The sequence below is a fragment of the Parus major genome, chromosome 10, assembly GCF_001522545.3.
Source record: "Parus major isolate Abel chromosome 10, Parus_major1.1, whole genome shotgun sequence".
Lineage (NCBI taxonomy): Eukaryota > Metazoa > Chordata > Aves > Passeriformes > Paridae > Parus > Parus major.
Genome location: NC_031779.1, coordinates 12,810,845 through 12,832,228, shown reverse-complemented (window position 1 = coordinate 12,832,228; position 21,384 = coordinate 12,810,845). Strand labels below are relative to the sequence as shown.

Genomic DNA, 21,384 nt, shown 5'->3' with positions numbered 1-21,384 from the left:
AACTATTCATGCCCTTTTCGTACTGCAGATCTTCTATTTAGCAAGTACTTTACTGTCACTTAGCAACTGTAAATGGTTTTCCAAAAAGGAAGCTTTTGGGGTTTTTCAGTTCACATCATCTCTGAGCAGACATCAAAAGACAAATCTATCCCTCTCTGCAGGTCGCATCCATCTCCTTGCCCCAGGAACAAGTCTGTATCGATGGCCCAGTGCACCCACACACTCAAATGGATGCACTTTTTCACTGAAGAAGCCACTAGCACTGCTTTCCAGAAAGCAGGGATAAACACAGCCTCCCATTCAGCCCATCAGCTCGTGCCCGAGGCCCGGGCCTCTCACCAAACCCTTTCCACCTTTCACATCTACAGTGGAGCAGAGAGGGCTTTGATCCTAGACACAGTCACTTGGACAGAATATTTCAAGCCCACGGAGCACCTTGCACAGTGGCCTTGAAATTCAGGCTTTGCTTTATCACTTTGGGAAAAGTAAATACACATCTAGAAAAGAAACCGGTGCCCTTGGCCTCAGGGATGTGGAAATTCCCTGTGACACCACTCTCCAGCTGACAATGCCATGGACACTTGTGCCATGTCCCAGGGTAACAGGGCTCCAGCCTCTCTGGCACAAAACATCCCTACCCCGTGCCCACTGCAGACACCAGTTTAAGAAGTCAATAATTAGCAGCAGAGCTGGCAGCCCCATACCCAGGATCTGTGTCAGAAAAGCGGCCTTTGGTTAAAAACTAATGAGCAGGGCAGGCTCTGGCTGTGTGCTGGGGCAGGGGGGGCCACCCCCAAGCTCCACAGAAAGGGAAATGTGCAGCAGCCCCCAGGCTGGTGATGATGCAGCCAGAGCTCTTTAAAGTGGCCATCTAAGGCAGGCCAGTTTTTAGGAACCCAAACCCCCAGATTCGCAGCAGAAGCTCTCCCCACCCTGCACTGCAGCCCATTCCACTTCCCTGTGCATTTTGCTTTTCCATCTCCTGCCCTTTCCCACCTCTGCCTCTCTTTTCCCCCATCAGCATTCCCCTTCCCTCTCCTTGCTGTCCCCCGCAGGCACTTTGGGAATCTGCCTTGGGAACCACGTTTCCACAGGGAGAAGAGGCAAAAGGGGACAGGAGGAGCTGGCACTTACATGTAGTGCAGGTGGGGGTTCTTGGCAAAGGCTCGCGGCTGGATGTTTCGTAGTCCTGAGTTCCTGATTGTCCTGTGGAGAGATGCAGAAGGTGGCAATGGAGTCCAGGCAGACAATTGCTCTAAAGCCCTGCTCAGTGCACCAGGTGTGCTGTGACTCCAGCCCCACCGTTCCCAGGAGGAACATCACACCCAGGGCAGCCTTAAGTTCAGCCCTGATGGAACACCACAGCAGTGACAGACTCAGCTTTCCTCTATCTGGGACATCACACCCAGGGCAGCCTCCACCAGCCACAGAGCTAGGAGCAAAGAGGAATTTGGGCTTTTCATCTCCATCTGACGTGGTAACACGGCCCAGGTTCAGTGTGGAGCAGCTTCTGGGAGAGGCTCTGCTCCCACATCCACCAAGGCTTGATGGGGGGAGGCACAGGCCACCTCCTCTCCTCTGCTCTCCCCACATCTCCACAAGCAGGACTGTGCAGCAAACCTAACCACAGCAAAGTCCTCTCCCATCTTCATACCCAAGAGGAAACCCTGCTGCTTGCAGCTCTGATAAGGAAGGGAATTTTCCATAGGGAATTCTAGATCTTGAAGGGAGAAGAATCCTTTCCACAGCCTACTTTAGAAAAGCTCTGTCAGAACTGTGATACAAGGATATTGATAGGATTTGTCAATACTCTCAGACACATGGTGTGACTATTGGGGATGGTCCTTTGCAGGGCCAGGAGTTAAACTTCATGGTTTCTGTAGGTCCCTTCCAGCTCAGTGTGTTCTGTGATTCTGTAAATATCTGCTGTCTCTGCTGCTTTGTTAGGTGAGGAGAGAACAACAGCCAGCTTACAAGGGTTTTGTGTGTTAAAAGTGCAGCTTGCTGGAATTTGGTTACTGAGTGCTCAGCCCCATACAGCTCCTCCAGCCCACATGGGAGCTGCACTTACTGTAAAGCTCCCAGTGAAACACATTATTAGTCTCTGATTAGCCCTGAGCAACACTCTGCATCTCACATACACAGCATCCAGGGTACTCACAGTTCCAGAGGATGTAGGATGGGGAATTAAGAGATTGGGTGGCATCCTTGCTTGGCCAGGCTTCCTAAGCATATGCAAAGTCCCTTCAATCCCTTGGTTTCCCTTCCATGACACACAAAACTGACCTCTCTCCATGCTCAGAGAGCTGTGCAGGGAGATGCAATTCCCTTATTGCACAGCACCACCATGATGGTAACTGCACTAAACGAGGACCAAGAGCCCAGAAATGAAGGATTGGTGGAGACAGCTGGAATTTTACATTGTGGGGCTGGAATGAGTCAGAGCAACACATAAGCCCAGAACCAGAACAGCAGGGGAGAGGAGAGGTCAGGGCTGATGTGTGTTGACAGAGCTGTCAAGAGCTAGCAATCCTCCTTCTCTCAGACCCAGCCAAGACCAAAAAGCATTTCATCTCCATTTTATGGACTCCCATAGCAAAACACAGTAGATCCAGCAGCTTAAACTGGCAGCATGGAGGCTGGAGAGGGAAGGAAGCCGTGGCTCTGCTGGAAGGAAGGGGCTGCCCAGGCACATTCCCCTCCCTGATGCACAGGACATACTCACAGCCTCTGGAGTCCCGTGTACAGCTCCATGTCAACGGCGTTCAGTGTCTGCAAGTTCTTCCAGTTCTCTATGTGTCTGTGGAGAAGAAGGAAAGGCTCAGCTGTGGCACAACCAGATGGTTGCTGAGCCCATGCCAGGGACAGCACACAGAGGGAGGATGCCATACCCTACCACCCAGCCCCATTCTGTTTTCCCAGCATTTTGGAAAAGTCGAATAACATGGCTTTACCCGCAGTTTCAAGCAGGGAATGTGCAACCAAGCCACTGAATATCCTTGCCCAAGTCATTGCCCCTCACCGCATACATCAGTGAACAAAGACACAATTGAAACGGGTCATGCAAAAAGAGTGAAAGCAAATAAAACCTCTCTACAAAAACTTAGAGCCAAAATGAAAAAAAGTCATATATTTATCCAGTCTCTAACTGGGTTGGATAAACAGGGTCCTGGTCTTTGCTGGCTGGAAGTGCTGCTGGCAGGAGAGCACCAAGCTTAGTTTGGAAACATTGCCTTTATTACAAATTCCTCAGTCGCCTGGGGCAGTCTGGCAGGTATGTTATAGAGAACAAAAACAGAAATAGATCTGTCACCGCAGGATCGTTTTCAGTAAATATTAGAGGCGGGGGAAGGTGACAGATCAGCAGCCCCAGAGAACAGGGTCCCCTGTTACCGGCGGCACAGGAGTGATGCTGGCAGCAGTGTGGCTGCCTGGCTGTGGCCACAGGCCTCTGCTGAGAGGCTGCAATGCTGTGTGGTGTGAAAGGAGTTCAGTCCTCATCTCCCAGGCAGTCTTTGGACAGTTATGGCTTTCTCCCAGATTAAACTCAGTCCCACCAGAAACACAAACATTTTCAGGAGGGTCTTTTCTGAGAAGCAGGTGGAGGTAGTCCTCTCTGAAAGTCAACTGAGACAGGGAAAACCATCTGGCAGGTCCCCTTGGACAATATGTGAAAGAAGCCCAACTTTGAAGTCTGTGAACACGTGCAACCAAGCTCACATCTGCCTTGATAAAATAACTGGTATTGGACTTTCCAACACCAACTTTCTTCTGGCGCTGGATTTTCTCCAGTCTCCTGGAGAGGGGAAACACCTCCACGTGATGAAGGGCTGGAGTGATGAGAAAACACTGAGAACTATCCTATGCTTCTAGGCAAGAAGGTCGCAGGATCCCACATGGTGGTACAGAGGGTGAGCAAGAAGAGGGATCTTAGACCACTGATAGAGCAGTCACAGGCACCACAAGCTCCTCCTCCAGCATTTACTATGCCTTGTGCTTGCACAAGAACTGATGAATTGGCATGAGGGAAGTACATGGACCTACTTGAGCCACACCCCAAATAACATTCAGCTCAAAAAAAAAGTCAAATACAAAGCCTGGACTAAATTCCCATATATTTCTCTGCTCTCACCACGCAATCCAAAGCAGAGACCCACAAGAGTCACCTCTGCTTTCCACATGTTCCATAATCTGTCTGCATGCCCAGAGGGGTTATTCTAAGGACACAGCACAAGCTCCCAAGTGCTGCTGCATGACAGGCTAAGTCACAGTTCATCCCCAATGCCCTGCTCATCAGCTTGGATCGCCTGTGTCCCAGACAGAATCAGAAACAGGACATTATTACAGCCACTTCGTGTTCCCTGCCAATGTCTATGGCCCCTGTGAACAATTCCAGAACAAAACACAGACTGGGAGGAGTCAGTCAGGAGATCCAAGAGCTCAGTGAAACCCTTTGGAGTCAAGGCAGGGCTGCCAGCTCAGGCCCTGGGCCACAAGACTGAGCAAGGCTGGAAACACAGGCTGAAAACATTTCCCACCTGCAACTCCCACAAAGCAAAGTGAGGCTCCTCCAAGAGAAAGGAAGAACATGGGAAGGAGGAATGGGATGATGTTGGTTTACCACCAGGTCAAGCTGAAGCTTCAGCATCCAAATAATGACCTTCAGGGGGGGATGGAACAGCCCTGAGCCAGGAGTTATGGAGCAGCCACAGCTGGGAAGGAGGTGGCGGCCAGATTGGCTCTTGTTTTATTGATTGTGTTTGCTAAAAAAAGTCAAGGTTATTTTTGATCTGACACTCAAAGCCATGTGGGCAGCGTTCTAGAGGAGACAGAAAAAGACCTGAGCTTGTTCTCAGTGACATGCCCAGGCGTGAATCTCCTATGACTCAGCACAGGTGTACAGGGGTCCCCATGGCAAGCCCCCCACTCTCCCAGTGAGATAACACTAGACTGTAAATACAGCTCCACAACCTGTATTCCAGCCTCCCAAAGCCCAAGAGCTTCCTGAGCCAGATATACTTTAGTTCATTATTTAACAAAGACATACCACACCCACAGAGAGACAAGAAAAAAAAAAGCAGTGGAAAAACACATGCACACACATATATAGGATAATCCCCCAAAGCAGCAGCTGCCTTATATAGAGTGCAATGCAGGGAAATAACAATTGGGTGCATAGGTCAGCAAGGGTCTTCGAGTCCTTTAGAGTACACAAACACCACCCTTCTCAGAGATTTGCAGAAACGTTTTTTCCCCTTTTCTGCCTGATTTCTCAACTTAGCATTAGTTGTAGCCTTGCTCCTAAAAGTGACAAATCAGTCTTGGTTTACAGGCACCTCAAATATACACCAGGAAAAATATTTTCTTTGTTTCCCTATTGCTTTAGAAAGAATAGTGTAACTTTGCACTGGCTGGGTTACCTGAACCCTTTTAAAAAACAAAATAGAAATGCATCTTATTCTGAAAGCTCGAGGAGTCAAGCTGTGATTGCAAAATTGGCAGTGGTTGCACAGGAAAGCAAACCAACCTAGTGGAGAAACTCCACCCCTGAAACTTAAGTCACTCTCATGTCCTTCAGTATCTCAACTAGCTCCCCTTTTTTTCCTTCCAGGGTTTTGCTTGCCCTAGAAATTTTATATCCTCCCACTTGCTGCCAAAGACTGAGACCTTCCCTCCTCCTCTGCCTCGGTTCATTAACCCAGCAGGAACACGGGTGCCTGGTTCACACCAAATACAGCTGTGACAGCCCCCAGCCCTGCCCTGGTCTCCTCAGACAGGTGTTGAGCTATGAATTACAGCCAGTGGACTACAGTTTATTCTTCCCTGCACATCTCTAAGTACATATTCCTGTGGCATTCCTCAGTTATTACTAAAGTAAACTGCTCTTCTGCAGGACCCAATAGCTTCAAGAACATTCACAAATCCTCACCACATGCAGATCCACCTACATTCATGTCCAGCTTCTAATTGAGATCATATGAGATGCATCACTAACACAGATGATGTTGTTCACTTACTTTTTGGGTGGAGATTGGAGGGTAGGGCATGTTTGTTTAAATACTCACTTCCTTCTCACACTCCTTGTACATTAAAAGGGTCCAAATCCCCTTGCTTGCACTACAGAACTGAATTACACCACACTTTCTGCAGACCAAGGGAATTCCACCTTGGGAGTTACAAGGGCTTTGCCCTCCAACTCAGACTGAAACAGTATACCTCTCATTCCTTACCCAAATGTACTCACTTGCATCTTACATCCATTTTCTCTTGTGTCAAAACTGTTTTTGCTTAAGCAGCTCTTTTTCTTTCCTGGCACTTCTTCCTCCCTCCTTTGCAAGCAGGAGCCAGGCCCACCCAGCTATCATTTACAAGCTACATGATGCCAGGTCTCTTAAGGCAGCACATCTGTACCTGTGAAGTGCAAGGCAAATTGTCTCAAGTGCCCTGAAGAGACACTAACTCAGGTCCCAGAAGTGATGCAGATATATTGCTCAGGCACAGTCCCGACAGTGAGGTTATTTTGCCTCTGATTTCAGACCCAGCACAACTAATGCTCACACTTGGTGATCAGTGCAAGAACCACCACAGCGACAGACACATGGGAAATGATTATCTATTTTCTTTATCAGCCTATTTTATGTCCCTTTTCCTTGAGTAAGAGTGACCAGAAACTCAGAGCAGTCTCCAGGAGATCTCACTTGGGTAACAGCATGAGCAGCTCCCATTTTACACTGAAAAAACCATGAGTGGCAGGGTGAGATCACACTGGCCTTTATAACAGCCCCATCAGCCAGGAGGCTTGTGTTCTCCCCTTTAGTAAACACTGCACCAGGCATTTCTACCCAGCAGGTCATTGCCAACAGACATGATTTTCTAGCCAGTGGCAAAAGCCTTGTTACACCCACATTTACATTCACTCCACTTGGTATTGCAGTGTCTCTTGGTTTTGTTACTGCTGCTCTTCCCACTGACCACTCTCAACTGGCTTTGTGTCCCCACAGCTCCAGCAGAAAAGCACATGAGGACACTCCTGCCTCTTTTGCAAGCATCCTCAATAGAAACATGAGCCAGCATCACCTCCAAGGAGCCTCAGCAGTTCTCATCCTTCAACACCTCCCACCATGACTTCACCTAGCACACCTGGGCCAGACAGTGTCTTCTCCAGAAAAACAAACCACTTGTAATGTAGTGCAGCATCACATTAACCTCTCATCACAAAGTCATCTCTGTGCTGAGGAAATCAGCTGCCTTTCCAAAGGAAGGCATAGGCTTAGCCTGAGAAAAGCTAGCTTTAGGACACCAGCCTCACATCTCATGTACCCACAGACATGCTTTCCAACTTGATGAAAGCCTTGTAGGCCACTGCAGTCAGAGCAGTGGTCAATCCCCAGCTCTGTGCTGTGTCCCAGTTTACAGCAAACCTGTGAAGCGTGAAGCCCTGTTTGTCAGCTCAGCAGCCTGCAAACATCTAATCCCTCTCCTCATCTCACAGACCCCGTGTGGAGCCAGCAAGGCAGCCAGGTGTCTCTGCCCTGGCATCACACAGACAGAGACCAGAGACCTTGCTGACCATAAGGTCACCACCTCAGAGGGTTTAGGTAACAGCATGTCTTGAGAAGTGCCAGGACCTTGTCCTGCTTGCTGGAAGGGGGCTGGTAGCCAACAGACCTGTGGAAACAGCAATTCCTTTCATTCCCAGGAGGAATGCTTTGTCTGACAAAAAGATGACAAGCTTGTGTCATCTTCTTGAGTCTGCACAGCTTCACGTGCTTCCCTTCCAGCCCAGGGCCAGCACAGCAAGGGAGACTGGAATATCCACTGGGATTCCAACACAGCCAGGCTCATTTCACCCCACAAGGCAGAGCTGAAGAAGCAGCCTCATTTACCAAGTGATTAACTTGAGGCTACTGAATGTGTCTGGCCTTCCTTCAGCCCCCTCGTACAACAAGGATAGCATTTGTCTCATCTCCCTCAGCTTTTCAAGCATTGTGGTCAATAGCTGAAAAAGGCACCCAAGAAGCACCAAGTATTACCCAACATGTGTTCCCTGGATCTGTGTCTATCCCAAACTGGAGGGGAGCAATTTTCCCAAGGATGCCATCAGCTCCAATCAGTGCCCAAGCAGATGACGTGTCCCTGCTGTGCAAGTGCCACCACTTGTGTTTAGACACTGTGTGCCAGCAATTAGGCCTCACCCCAACAGACACACAATTATATAATATATATATGTATATGTATAGGGAAAACAAGCAGAGCATTTGCCTCCTCTCTCTTGTAGTGCAACGGGAAAATTAATTCGTCACCCAGGCATATTAAACCTTGCAATCCAGACAGACACATTAGCTTTCAATTACCTGATATGTTTAGCATTATAAACAAATCTCCTGGCATGCCAGCTCCAGACCATGCAAATGTGAATTTGATTGCAGCAGGAATAAAGAAAAGACATGTCTGAACCATTGACCAGAAAGAGCTGCCTCCTCCAAGAAGAGGTGCTGCAGATGCTGATGGGAAGCCCTGAGAGTTAGTGCAGGTCCCACACAAAGCCAGGGCTAAGCACAGCCATTGTGGCTACTGCCAGCTCCTTTTATCCAACCCTCACACCCAACTTGAGGCTGAGAAAGCTATAAAAATATCAAACATCTTTCACAGTATTATAAGGCACTTATCACATAATTTAATAACTAGAGGCACAAAGGACTTGATTCCCTCAATATGAAATTTATAAAAGTGAATTGGTAACAGAAACTTAAAGGCAAGTGCAGCTGAATAGAGACTTACAAGGACAACATTTTCCCCATTTCAAGCAGTCTTCCCCTTCCCAAAAAGCATGGAAAGGTCACCCAGCAGTGGATCATTAAGGATAATTTGAGGTCAGTGGGAAAAGGGGGGTAGAGAAAGCAAATTCAGCTTTGCAGAAACAATTATGAGCATAACCCCACAGTGTAATTGTGATTCGTCAAGGTAACGATCATAAACCACCACGGAGACACAGCTCCCTCTGCTCTGCTCTGCTCTGCTGCCAAGGTCATGTCAGGGTATGTGGGTGCTGCAGAGCGGGACAGGGCTGCACTCAGCTCCCCTCCCATGGGCCCAGCCACATCCAAGCCAGCAATCCAAACCAGACCCTTCCAGAAGGGCTGAGCAGAGGAGAAAGTCCCCAGTCCCCAGCTGAGGAAGATGTGGGAACAATGCTGCTCCCCACAAGCCACTGCACAGTGGCATCTCAAACATCTTCCTGAGAAACCCAACTGCTAGGCACAAGCGAGTCACAGGACACAAAGCATTCAGAGAGGACTCCCCCACAGAACACTTTCCACATGAGTCCAGACAAGTTTCATTTCCACCCCAACAGCATCTACCTGGCCCCAGGCTGGCCAGGAGCATCCACAGGGTGCAGAAGAGCTGCTACAGCTGCACTGTCTAAAAAGATTGTTATATGGAGACACCCTGCCATGGAAGATGCGCAGAGAAACAGCTTTAAGCTACCCTGAACAGGTTTGATTTCTTTTCCCAGGCTCTGCCCTTATTCCATCCTGCTGGCACCCACAGGGACACACAGGAGCTGGACATAAAAAACAGTGCCAGCACCACCAGAACCTCACGCTTTGCTTTTGTCCCAGGGACAGGAGATGCTCTCAGGGTGCTCTGTGCCCTGTGTTTGTGCATTCACCAGTTTCCTTCTATGATCTCCCCGAGCCTCTGCATCCCCCAGCAGCTCTGGATGATGATTTATGGAGCAGAGAGCATTCCTTTCAGGGACAGTGTGTCAGTGTTACTAGAGGACAGCAGGCTGCCTGGACACAGCATGGACAGATGGCCGCTGCACACAGGAAGCTGTATGTTCCCATTAGCACACGCTGCATCCACAGTTTCTCCGTGTAGGGAATTATTCCCAGGCACATACTTTCAGAAGGGAAGAAATAGGTGTAAAGTAGTATAGCAGAGCTGAAGAAGTGCTGTGAGCAGCAGTACAGCTGCCACCACAACAAATACCTGCCCCAATATTCCATCACTATTACTCAGCTAGTCCAGGGTGGGAGCAGTCCTGGGGTCCCAAGCAAGGACTGAGGTATTCAAAATTATTCCAGTGCTGAAGAAATCTCATTTTTCAGAGACAAGCAGCAGTGCCAAAGCCTCAGGGGAAAAATCCCAAGGGCTGCAGCATCTCCTGCACAGGGAAAAGGTTTGAGGGGACAGTGTCCCAAAAACCCCTCTGTGGAAGGGCTCCAGCACCCTGCCCACCACCTTGGCACCTCCCAGCTCCTGCACACTCCCTCCCAAACTCTTTCTTATTTATTCCCACGACTATCTGACCCCTGCACAGTCCCAAACACCATCTAGAGTGAGAAAGCATGAAATGGGATGAGCAGTTTTGTCCTGCAGACATGGATATAAATACACAAACACAGACGCCTTGGGTGAATCATCACTAAAAGTGAGAGTTCACTCCCCACCTGCAGCGCTCGCCAAAGCTCACTCTGCTTTTCCTCAGAGTGGCAAAACCAATTATACTTCCCCAAAAGGACATTTCTTCCATTACTCTCTGGCAGGAGAACCTACATAGCCAGTCTTCAGTGCCCAGATAGGTGCTTCCCGCTGTTGGACATGGATCTGGGGGACACAGAGCAGAGACTCCTGGCTCAGGACTGCTAATGTCAACCTGTGTGTGTGTAATCATACCACATCTCCAAAACAGCCATGCAGCTGGCTAGGATAGGAAAGCAACCCAAGGACAGGAAAAAGAAACCTTCCCCTGGGAGTTTTACACCACACAAACCTCAGGGCAAAGCAGCACCCTTTGGGCTCCTGCACCCATCTAAAGGAAAAGAGTGCCTGCTTTTCAGCAGCTCTGCAAGCACCTGCCGTGCCAAAGGAGAGGATGCTTATCCATAGGATTTTACATGCAGGGAGAGCCAGAAGTGTGCAGCAGTTTGTGGTCTTTAAAGATCAAATGGCATTTTAGAGAGGAAGCAGCACCATGGTCAAAATCGGCTTCAGTAATCACATTCTGCTTCATTAAACCCTTCTTGCAACTTCAAACTGGAAGTCAAATTCCCTCACACTTCCATCTACAAATAGGTCTGGGGCTTTTCAGAACCTGAACTATAATATTTTTTAATATATATATATATGAGTGTGCATATATATGTAAATATATATATATTAATATACTAATACAGGCACAAAAAAGGCTGCCAAGGTCTACTCCAAAGGCAGCTGTTTCTTCCCTGAAGAGCACAGTGCCTACACACATTAGCAAGACAATGAGATGTACTAAGGGTACACCTAGAGTTCAGCTTGGCAGGAATAACTCTTGGTAAAAAGCAGTGCCAAAGAGCATGTGGTAGAAAGGACACCCCCTCAAAAAAGACACAGGGCATGGATATGGTCAAGATAATATTCTGGTGGAATGTAGTAGCTCAGCTGGGACCCAAAAGGGAGCACTATCAGCCACATGCACTCATTGCACTTCACGCTGTGCCTGAAGACAGGAAAACGGATGGAGGAGGAAAAGGAGAAAATAAAATCTCCCACAAACTGGCTGTTACTGTGATGGATGGCACTGGGAATGAGGAGGCAGGAACAAGAGTCCAGAAAAAGCAGAATGAGAGCCAAGAACAGGGCTGTACAAGTGCCATGGCTGGAGGGGGCTGCAGTCCTTAACCCAGACCTATTGCCACCTACCCACACAAACCCACAAGCACACTTCCCAAAAACCACAGCCACCATGTGAGCCTCATTTCAGGAGTTTTACATCCTTGTGATCTCCATCTCTAACCCTATTTTGATGTAGGTGCACGTGTTTGGGCACCGTTCCCGTGCCTGGATCCTGAAAGCAGCACAGAAGCCAGAGCCTGGAGCTCCAGCCATGGGTGCCGAAGGGTGTCTCAGCCTCTGCACGGTTATGACCATCCAGCAGCCAAATCCAGGGCCCTCCCACAGTCCCTCATCCTGCTTTGACCTCCTCTGCTCCCCCACAGCTCCACAGAGTTCAGCTCATCCCATTTCCAGCATTCCCACACACCCCAAACACAGGGAAAGCCACTGGCCAAGAAAGAGGAGGGGAGAGACAATCTTTCTGGACTTGGATCCTGCTCCTGTGAGGCTGCTGGATTGTGTTTTCTTTCCCAAACATCTCCCAAGGAGCCTGAACTTTGATCCTCCAGCATTTTGGCTCCTCAGATGTTTATGAAGCTCAAACAAGCAGGCAGCAATGCCCAGCTGGGCTGGCCACAGGCCAGGCTCCCAACCTTTGCCCTGGACAGCCATGGGCAGGGTAACTCCAACCTGAAAGGAGACTGTCCAAGGCTCTCATTACCTCCAGAGCATCACAGATCTGCCTGCTCAGCTTCCAGCTGCTCCCCATAAAGCCAAAAAGGCAGATAAATTCTCCATACAGTTTATTTTTGAGCCAACTGCTGTGACCTCCCGAGGCTTGTATCTGCTCTTCAAATAAATCACAGCCAGCTCTGCCCACCCTCCCCAGCAGCAGTGTAGGGGCTCCTCCATCACCCAGGAGAAGGCCTCAGTCCCCTTTTCCCCAGGAAAAAAACATGAAAATAACCTTCTCCCTTCCCTCCAATAAGCTTTTCCTGCAAGGGACACACGCACACACAGACTTGGCTCTTATTGCAGAGGTGTAGGAACAGAAGCATCGCTCAGGAGCAGGGGGATGTACTCATTAAGACGTGGTGAGTCAGAGCTCGAGGCTTCCCAGGATAACAGGTATTTTGTGGGAAGTCAGCTGGCTCTGAAAACCAAAAGCAAACCAGCATGCCTATAAACATGACACACACAGGGAGGGGAAGAAAGGAGAGCAGGGAGGCAACAGACATTTTAAAAGCTCCTCTCCCAGCATTCTTTGTTCTTAGAAATGTGAAAAAGCACCTTGCAAAAATCTTATAGAAGACCCTCTGATGGCCAGAGACACTGCTAACCAGGCTGCTGTGTTAGAGCTGATCCAGCTGCACAAACAGCAAATCCTGGGATGGTTTCTATCTCCTCTCAGCACTCCATCTGCCATTCCTCTAGATAAAGGCATAGCTGAACTATGGAGAAGCCTCTGCTTGCCTGGCACCTTGACTTGCAGCTTCTCAGCACACCAAGACCAGCCTCCCTCAGCCAAGCCCCAGCCCTTTGCTCACCATGGGCTCCTCCTTGACCAGGCCAAATGTGGGGTGAAACCCTTGAGCTCACACTGTCCAGACACAGTGGTGCTGTTGAGATAAGGCTGCTAATCAGATAAGGTTTGTTTCACACCAGGAGCACGGCAGGAGGACACAACCTGGGTTACTGCAGTGTGGTCAACATGTGGCAAACCTTAACCCACCCTGACACCCCCACCCTGCACTAGCAGGGTCTCCTTGCACCATTTGAAGATGTTGTTCATCACTGGGGCTTGGCACAGAGGTTTAAGGCCACAGCAGTGACACGTAATAACATCCATGAGACGAGCAAAAATATGATAGCTTTGTGCTCCTGAAAATGAACCTCCTGCTGCTGAAGGATTTCTAGGAGGCTGGCATTAAACTGACAGGTATAAAATCTCTCAGGGGTGTTTGAGGATCCAAAGGTCCTGCTCAGTATTAATTGAGGAGAGGCAGGGAACAAGGAAGTTACAATGCTCCTCCTGACATTGCTTGCCCTTTCACCACTTGCTCTGAAGATGTATTTAACAAGACACGTGTCTTTTTGGTGCCATTGAGGGTCATGGAAGAATCTTGAAGCCAGAAAGCAGATCATCAAAGTTCCTTCAGGGAGATATTGTTCTATTATTTTTTGTTTGTTGTTATAAAGAATCACTCAAACTTTGTTTCTGCTCCTGGGCAGCTGGAGGGCCCAAAGGGTCCCAGCACCAACACATCCTCAAAGCAAACTACCCGAGCCCAGAGGGTTATCAGCAAAGGAAAACTCACTCTGCACAAAGGAAAACTCACTCTGCACAAAGAATACAGACATTGTCTGCCCCCAGAGCAGGCAGCCCTCCGGGGAGCGGGGCTGGCTCGCTCACAGCCAGCAGCTGCTGGGCTCCAGAACCCACACCGTGTGCCAGGCTGGGCTTACTGGGGACAGCAGCTGGCAGGGACAGCCCTCCTGCAGCCAGGATTCAATCCCACTGTGGGGATTGCAATGGGATGGAGAAGGGCTGCCTTTGTGCTCCCCCCTTTGCAGCTGGAGCGCTGGGACCAGGTGTCACTGACCTACACTTCGGTATCACCCCACACTGACCTTGCTCACAGCCCCACCACAGCCCACCAGCCCCTCAGACACCTTCAAGTTTGCCAGGAAGCCAGACCTGCCCAACTCCCAAAACCAGCACCAAAACCACAAATATGTCCAACAGCACTGGGTCAAGCCATGCTCTGATCTCTCCTGCCGCGATGCCAAGGCTCAGATTCAGCCCCTGGGATGGGACACAATGTCCCCATGCCAGGCTTGCACCTGTCACTACATTACCAAAGTTTTCTGCCCCAAAACAGTCATTTACAGCCCTTCCAGATGTTTTGCTGGCTCTTGGTGAGGGCAGGAGACAGAAGTAAAGGAAGCAGGATGAGGACAGAGGGGAGGGCAGAGCCTAGAGCCAAAGCAGCTTTGGAATGCTCCAAGGCCAGAAGCTGCAGCTCTGGGAGCTCCTGCTCCCCAGGACTCTGTACCCTACAGGAGGGCAGGAACATGTGTAAGACATTCCTGAGTCCCACCTGAGCTGGCACAGCCCCCAGCACCACTGAAATCACCTTGCTGACAGTGAGCACAGTGATGCCACCAGCTTGGGAAATGATGCTGTGCATCAGCAGCTGCAACATCCTTCATGGCTCCCCTGAGAGCAGCAGCACATGCTGCCTCCACACAGCATCCAGGCACACTCCTGCCCCATCCCAGCCCCAAAGCCCTGGCAGAGCTGCCCCATGAGGGCATCTCAACCTTCCCCAGCTGTGCAATGCAAGCACCAGCTCCCATTTCCACGTTTTGGGCTGCCTGTCCCATGAGGTCCCACACAAAAACACAGAGACAGAGAACTTCTGGGTGACAGGCTATTCAGCCCCACCCACCCCCAAACACTGACCAACAGATTCTGTCCATAATGGTTTTAAGCTGGGTTTGTTTTGGTTTTTCACATCTTTCCCCTAACTCCCCTCTGAAAAATCCTGTAGTTGCTATGGAAATAGTCTCATCAGTATGGGTGGAGCATAGCAGTACTGGCCCAAAGCTCCCTGTGGCTCCCAGTTGACACCAGTTCCTAGGATCTGGCAGCACTGGAGGTCACTCCAAGTCGCACAGGGAATACCTTGAGCTTAAAGCAATGCTTGGCACTGATGGATGTGTGAGACCCATCTGGGAGTTGCAATTCACCCAGGGATTAACAGGTTAAAATGATAATTGAGACACTCTCACACTGGCTAAGGGATGAGAAGGTTATAAACAGCAAAAAGCTTCAATTTGCCCCAGCAGCACTCTGACCTGGAGCAGGAGGTAGCCACAGACAAGGGTAGCAGGAGCAGAGCTGAGCTTTATCACTGGCCCTGCCACCGATGGAGCCTCCAGGGAGGCTTCTCCTGCCTGCTCTGCACTGCCAGCCTGACATGAAGCTAATCAGCAAGCAGGGTGTGAGCAGCAACCATCAAGCGCTGTGAAGAGGGCTGGGAGGCAGAACAGAAATCTTTTCCATGTGGCAAAGAGAGCAGCATGCTGGGCAATGCTCCGTGCTCCAGTGGACCCACCTCACACACCTAGCCACCCCTTCCCACCCGAGAGCCCCGGCTGCACAATGCTCAGGTTGGACACCTCAAGAGGGACAAGTGACAATTCCTTGCTGAAAACGCTGGCAGAGCCCTTGCAGACGATGGATTATCCTTTACCACTAGACCTTGGAGCAAGGTCCCCAGGCACCAGAGACCAGCTGAGTGGGAAATGCATCTTCTCCGTGGCAGTGGGCAGCAGCACCCTGTGCACAGTGAGGTGTCACTGCTGTGCTGGCAGAGACACTGCAGCTGTCACCAACCCCAGATTTAGGGTAAGTGCCAGGGACCCTCATCTCCATCACCCCACCCAGCTGGGAGAGAGGGAGGATGTGGTGCCTCAACCAATGGTGTGGACACCTCCTGCCTCTGGCCATGCTGAGTAGCTGTATTCAACCTGCTGGCATCTGTCACCTTGTCACCAGCTGCAGCCCGTGACAAATGACAGCAGGAGGCTCTCCTAGCTGCAGAATGAAAACCAAGGTTTCAGCCACTACCAGGGCTGTCCCCAGCCATTCCCAACCAGAGATCTGATCACTAATGGCAGTTTAACTCTGATGCAAGCCCGTGCTACAGCAAGGAGCTTCCAAGCTTCACGGTGGGCTGTCACACCACCAGACACCACCAGCACTCATGGGGGATGAGCACATGTGGAACCTCTTTCACATCATCACTGCAAGCTTGGCAATGAGCAGGTCACTGATGTGTCCCCAAGCATTTGTCTCCTGGAGCAGGGATTTTCCTACCCTCAGAGGTGATGATGCCACCATGCAGATCCCACCAAGTTTTACCATCCTGCCCCACCAGCCCTCCACAACACAGCTGGAGCTGTCAGACAGCACATCCCACCCTCTGCTCCCTGGCCTGCCTGGAAAGGGGGAATCACACAGGCAGCACCAGCACAGCACCAGGAGCTGGCACATCCATTAGAGGCACACATTGCTGGTTCCAGGGTGGATCTGAGCACAGCACAAAGCACTGCTGGATCCTGCATTACAGGTGCATGACCCTGTTCAAAGGACTAAAGAACAATTTGCACCACCAGGCTGCAAGGTACACATCTACACATCTACTTTAGGATCATCTTGCCAGATCCCAAATGCTCTCCCAAATGAATGCACTCAAGAGAGAAGTTTGGGCTTGAGCTGTTACTGAACTGTCCATGACTGGTCAGAGATGGTGCAAATAATAGAAGCCTACACTCTAGTAATTGTCCTTTCTCTCCCAAATTCAGCAAGTTCAAGACAAAGCAGAAAGCAGCAGCCAAAATGCCCCCACCCCCTGTCCCATGCCCAGGGTGTGCAGTATCTTGCTCTCTGCTGGCAGAACTCTCATTGCACCAACCCAAAACACTTTGCTCCACAGTTGTGGGGAGATGTTATTGAAAGAACATGCACACAAAGCTGCCTGCAAAGCAAAGGGACTCTACAAAATCAACAGAGACCTGAATCAGCCCCACTTGGGCCAAGGACAGCAAAACCAGACAGAAGCCAGGGGAGCAGGCAGCCACCCGTGACTCTGTGCCACTGTCACCTCCGAGTCACAGCACTATGCCAGCACTTATCACCAGCCCTTCTGCAACACCTGCAAAGCTCTGGGTGACAGACAGTGCAGTCCCAGCTCCCACTGTCCCTTTATCCCCTGTGACCCAGAGGTAACCTCAGCAGTGCACAGGGACCATCCCATATCACAGAAAACAAACACATACCAAGCAAACAACTTATCTCCCATCCCACAGCAGAACTTGCAGGATGCCTTAAGATGCAGTTCCTCCAACATCCACATTTTCTTTACCCCAGCTTGGAGGCTCCCATCAAAACCTCAGCAGCACAGATGCTTTGGTGAGGAGGCCCAGTCAGGCCTGTGGATGCTGCTACCAGGAAGATTCTGCTATTAGGCAGCAGAGCAGAATTTGGGGCTGACTCCTGGGGAGGGCACCCAGGTGGCTGCCTGGGCACACCCCACAGCACCCCGAGATGCCCAGCAGAGAGCTGTGCCCATTGCCTGCATAGCAGCACAACACCTCAAATAAAAACTCCCCACAGCCAGCACAGTGAATAAGATTACAACAAATATAAACTAATGATACAGCTGTCAAGACAGATTAGACTGCACAGTGTAAAAAATTGCAGGGCTGTTTAGTCACAACAATATAAGATTAATTTATCAATACAGCTTATGTGGCACTGGAGAGATAGCAAATTGAATAAGTGAATCTTTTCTACACCTTGCTCAAGGAGGGAGTCTCAGACCTGATGGGTGCATGGGGCCAGATACCAGTGAGGATCCACAGGCTGCAAACACCCAGCAGAGCTGGTTTGAGAGTCCAGGGGGGCTGCACCTTCATCCCAAGCTTAGGGAGTGGCACATGGCCACCCCAATACATGGCTCTGCACCCATATAGTCCTAAAGGTGCCCACCCTCCTGCAGTACCAGACTGGAGAACGATGTTGCCAAATCAAGACATCCAGAAGCTGCTGCTGCAGGCAGGAGCCTCCCAGAGCCTTTTCCACGAGCTCCTCCAAGTCCAGCATCACAGGAGTGGAGCTGTTTGTGTAGCCTCACCTCTCAGCTCTGTCCCAGTTACAGCGCGTACGTGTGCCGGTGCACACAGGAATCCAAGCAGCATCCACAACTCTAACACAGGCAAAAATATGCACAGCCACAGCCACCCCTTGGGGGCTAAGCCCTGGCAGAACCAGGCAAGCTTGCAGCCCTGAGGACATCTCTCATGAGCTCCCAAAAAGCAAGAATCCAACCCAGAGGTCCTCAGTAGGTGCTATCCTATTCATCCCACAGCTTCTAGCCAAGGACTACAGTGTCTGCACTGGGCCCACATCTTTCCAGATCTCTCATGTGTTGTCATCTGTGGGTTAAAAGATGTGCAAGTAAGTAAATAGGTGCAGTGCTAATGAGCCAAGGTTTCGATCTGTGAAGGTGAGAGCAGAGCAGCATCTGCCAATATGAAGGAAGCACCCGTTTCTATAAATATTGAAATCCGGTAATTATCATCATTAGAACTAGTTGTGATTTAGCCATAGCTCAATCCCAACAAGTAAGAATGGCATTTATTTGCCACAATTAGAACAGCTAAAAATACCTCCCAAACTTTGCCTGGTTCAGCCCCATCCCAGCAGGCTCAGCTCTGGGCAGGGAGAAATGCAAAGCAGGGGAACACTTGAAGGACCATGCAGGGCTGAAAAAACCCTGTGGTCTTACAAGGAGACCAGGACACCAACACAAGACCACCCCATCTTCTAGGAGCCTGTCATGGAAGCTTTGTTCCATGGCTTTCTCCCCAGCTCTGGTCCATTCCAGCTAACTCCTGCCCCACCTCACTGGCTCACAAGGGTGGCTGTTCCCTCTGCAGAGCACCATTCCCTCCAGCAAGCTACGTTTCCCATACAAAAAGTTTCTTTGCAGTTGTTTCAAAAGGCACACATTTGCTTTAAAAGGCAAGCAGAGAAGCCTGGCTCAACCAAGCCATCCCACTGGCAGTGGTGGCCCTGGTGGCTCCCAGATGACCCAAACCAGCCATCACTGCCAGCCACAGGTTCCCTCACCTTGTGGGAACCCTGCAGTTATACCAAGAGCCTCCAAACACTCAGCATGCTTCCCAGGCCCCAGCTGAGTGCTGAAGGACTCCTAGAGCTCAGCACTCTGGACAGACAGCTTCATGGATGAACCTCCTGGAAGACCTCATCCTTCCCAGCTTGTCCTCCAGACAACTCCTCACACAAAATCCTGTGAGCAGCATCAAGTTCTCCTGTCCTTCCTCTGCAAAGTCACCAGAGGGTCATCACCTTGCCAGAAGTTTAAACATGAAGGGACATGGCCATCTTCCCTTGGGGACACATCTGCATTCCAGCTGCCACCAGCAGTTTCCAAGCCCCTTCTGTGATGATAAATAAATGTCTGTGAGGTGCAGATAAATATCTCAGGAGGCAGCACCTCAAAGCAGCTACAATCAGCTCTCAGCTTCCCATCCAAGTCCACGGTCCAGGAAAAAAATCCCCATCGACAGACACAAATCACCCCAGGCCATCTCCTCCTGCTTGTTCTGAGACTCAGGATGTTCCCTGAGGAAACGTGCCCAGCTCCCCCGGTCAGGGATGTTCTTTCTGACAGTCACGGTGAATATTCTCCCTGCTTATGCCATAATATCTGGAAAGGGCCGTGAAATGGGAGCTGGGCGAGTCTCGGCTGCGCGGGGGCGAAGGCGCTGAGGTGCTGCTCCCTGCCAGCTCCCAAATGTCCATCCCAGCCCCACTGGCCTCCACCTGCTCCTCCCTGAAATGCCTCCAGCCCCGGGATTTCTCAGCCCCCAGCCTCCCTCTGTGGGTAATCCAACCCCTCTGATGTCTTTTTCCCCTGCTCTGCTTGCTTCTGAACTCTCTCCAATTTGTCAATGTTCCCATAATAAGGTGCCTCAAACTCAGACCACATTCCTGGATTTTTATGGGGTTTTTTTATTATTATTATGGGGCTTTCTGTTGTTTTGCTTTGCATTTTTTTCAGTGAGAATAGCCAGGTTGCAGCTCTGCTCCCACAGCTCCCCCTCTCCCCAGACACAGCCCATCACTATCAGTTTAGGGCCCTAAGCCAGTTCTCAGTCCATTTGGCAGTGTGGTATCCAAGGCAAACTGAACTAATTTTGAGAGTAAGATTTGGTGAGACACTATATCAAATGCTTTGCTAAATCCAAATATATTAGGATTTCCACGTTCTGCTCAGCCACTAATTTTGTGATTCCATCAAAAAGAAAAAGCAATCAGGTTTGTCTGGCAAGATTTATTCTTTCTAAATCCCTGCTGTTATTGCTCATGCTTTCCTTATCCTCTAGTGCTTCACTTTCTTAATACTGCAGGACTGGAAGCGTTTGCTGGAAATTTATTTTTGCTATTTATATGGATTTTGAAAATCTGCCTCTGCTCTCCTCCGCTGCCCCCTGCCTTTCCCACTGCTGTTTAGCATCCCTGTGCTCCCAACAAACACATCATCTCCTCCATCCTCCTCCCAAAGGCAGAGCACAGCAGCATCATAAGGCCAGTGCTAATACACAGCTCAGGCACAAGATACTGGAGAAAAACAAATTTTAAAAAATGTTTGGCAGCAGGAGAAAGGTCTGAAGGAAACACCCAGCTGGGTCAACACCAGGTCTATTGCAGAGCATCACCAGGAGTTAATATTAATACCTGAATCAGCCATCCTGAGCATCTCCACGTTTTTATTGCAGATTTTCTGGCAGCCACACTCAGGATGATCAGGGAGAGTTGGACCACAATGACACAGGTCGGTGCCTTTCCATGTGGCACACACAGTCCATGCTGGGTCAGGCCAGCACTTCTGTAAACCAAACCCTGAACACTCAGGCAGTTGAGGAACTCCTTCAGGCCTGGGACTTGCAGAGAAAGGTCAGGAAAGGCTGCACTCCCCACTCTAGGCTTGTACCCCAGTTTCCCCCTCATACCTTGAGGACTGAGGTACTCAAAGCCACATCACAAAGACTCAGATCTCTTACAGCATTTTCCTCCCCAGTGAGCCAAGTAGGACCCTCTAAGTCCTGTGTTCACACAGCAGCTTTTCAGACAGCAGCATCCCAAAACACTCCCATGGGTGACCCCATCCCCACTCTGCCTGTGCA

At 50.0% G+C, this 21,384-nt stretch overlaps 1 protein-coding gene across 3 annotated transcripts in view; it reads right to left on the bottom strand.

Moving 5' to 3' along the window:
* Nucleotides 1–21,384, bottom strand: part of NTRK3 (neurotrophic receptor tyrosine kinase 3) — a 204,219-nt gene that overhangs the window by 168,426 nt on the left and 14,409 nt on the right. For all 3 annotated transcript variants that reach the window (XM_015638975.2, XM_015638976.2, XM_015638977.3), the window contains exons 2-3: nucleotides 2,726–2,800; nucleotides 1,135–1,206 (exon numbers count right to left, since the gene is read on the bottom strand). In XM_015638975.2, the coding sequence (XP_015494461.1) occupies nucleotides 1,135–1,206; nucleotides 2,726–2,800 (147 nt within the window). The remainder of the gene's footprint in view (nucleotides 1–1,134; nucleotides 1,207–2,725; nucleotides 2,801–21,384) is intronic.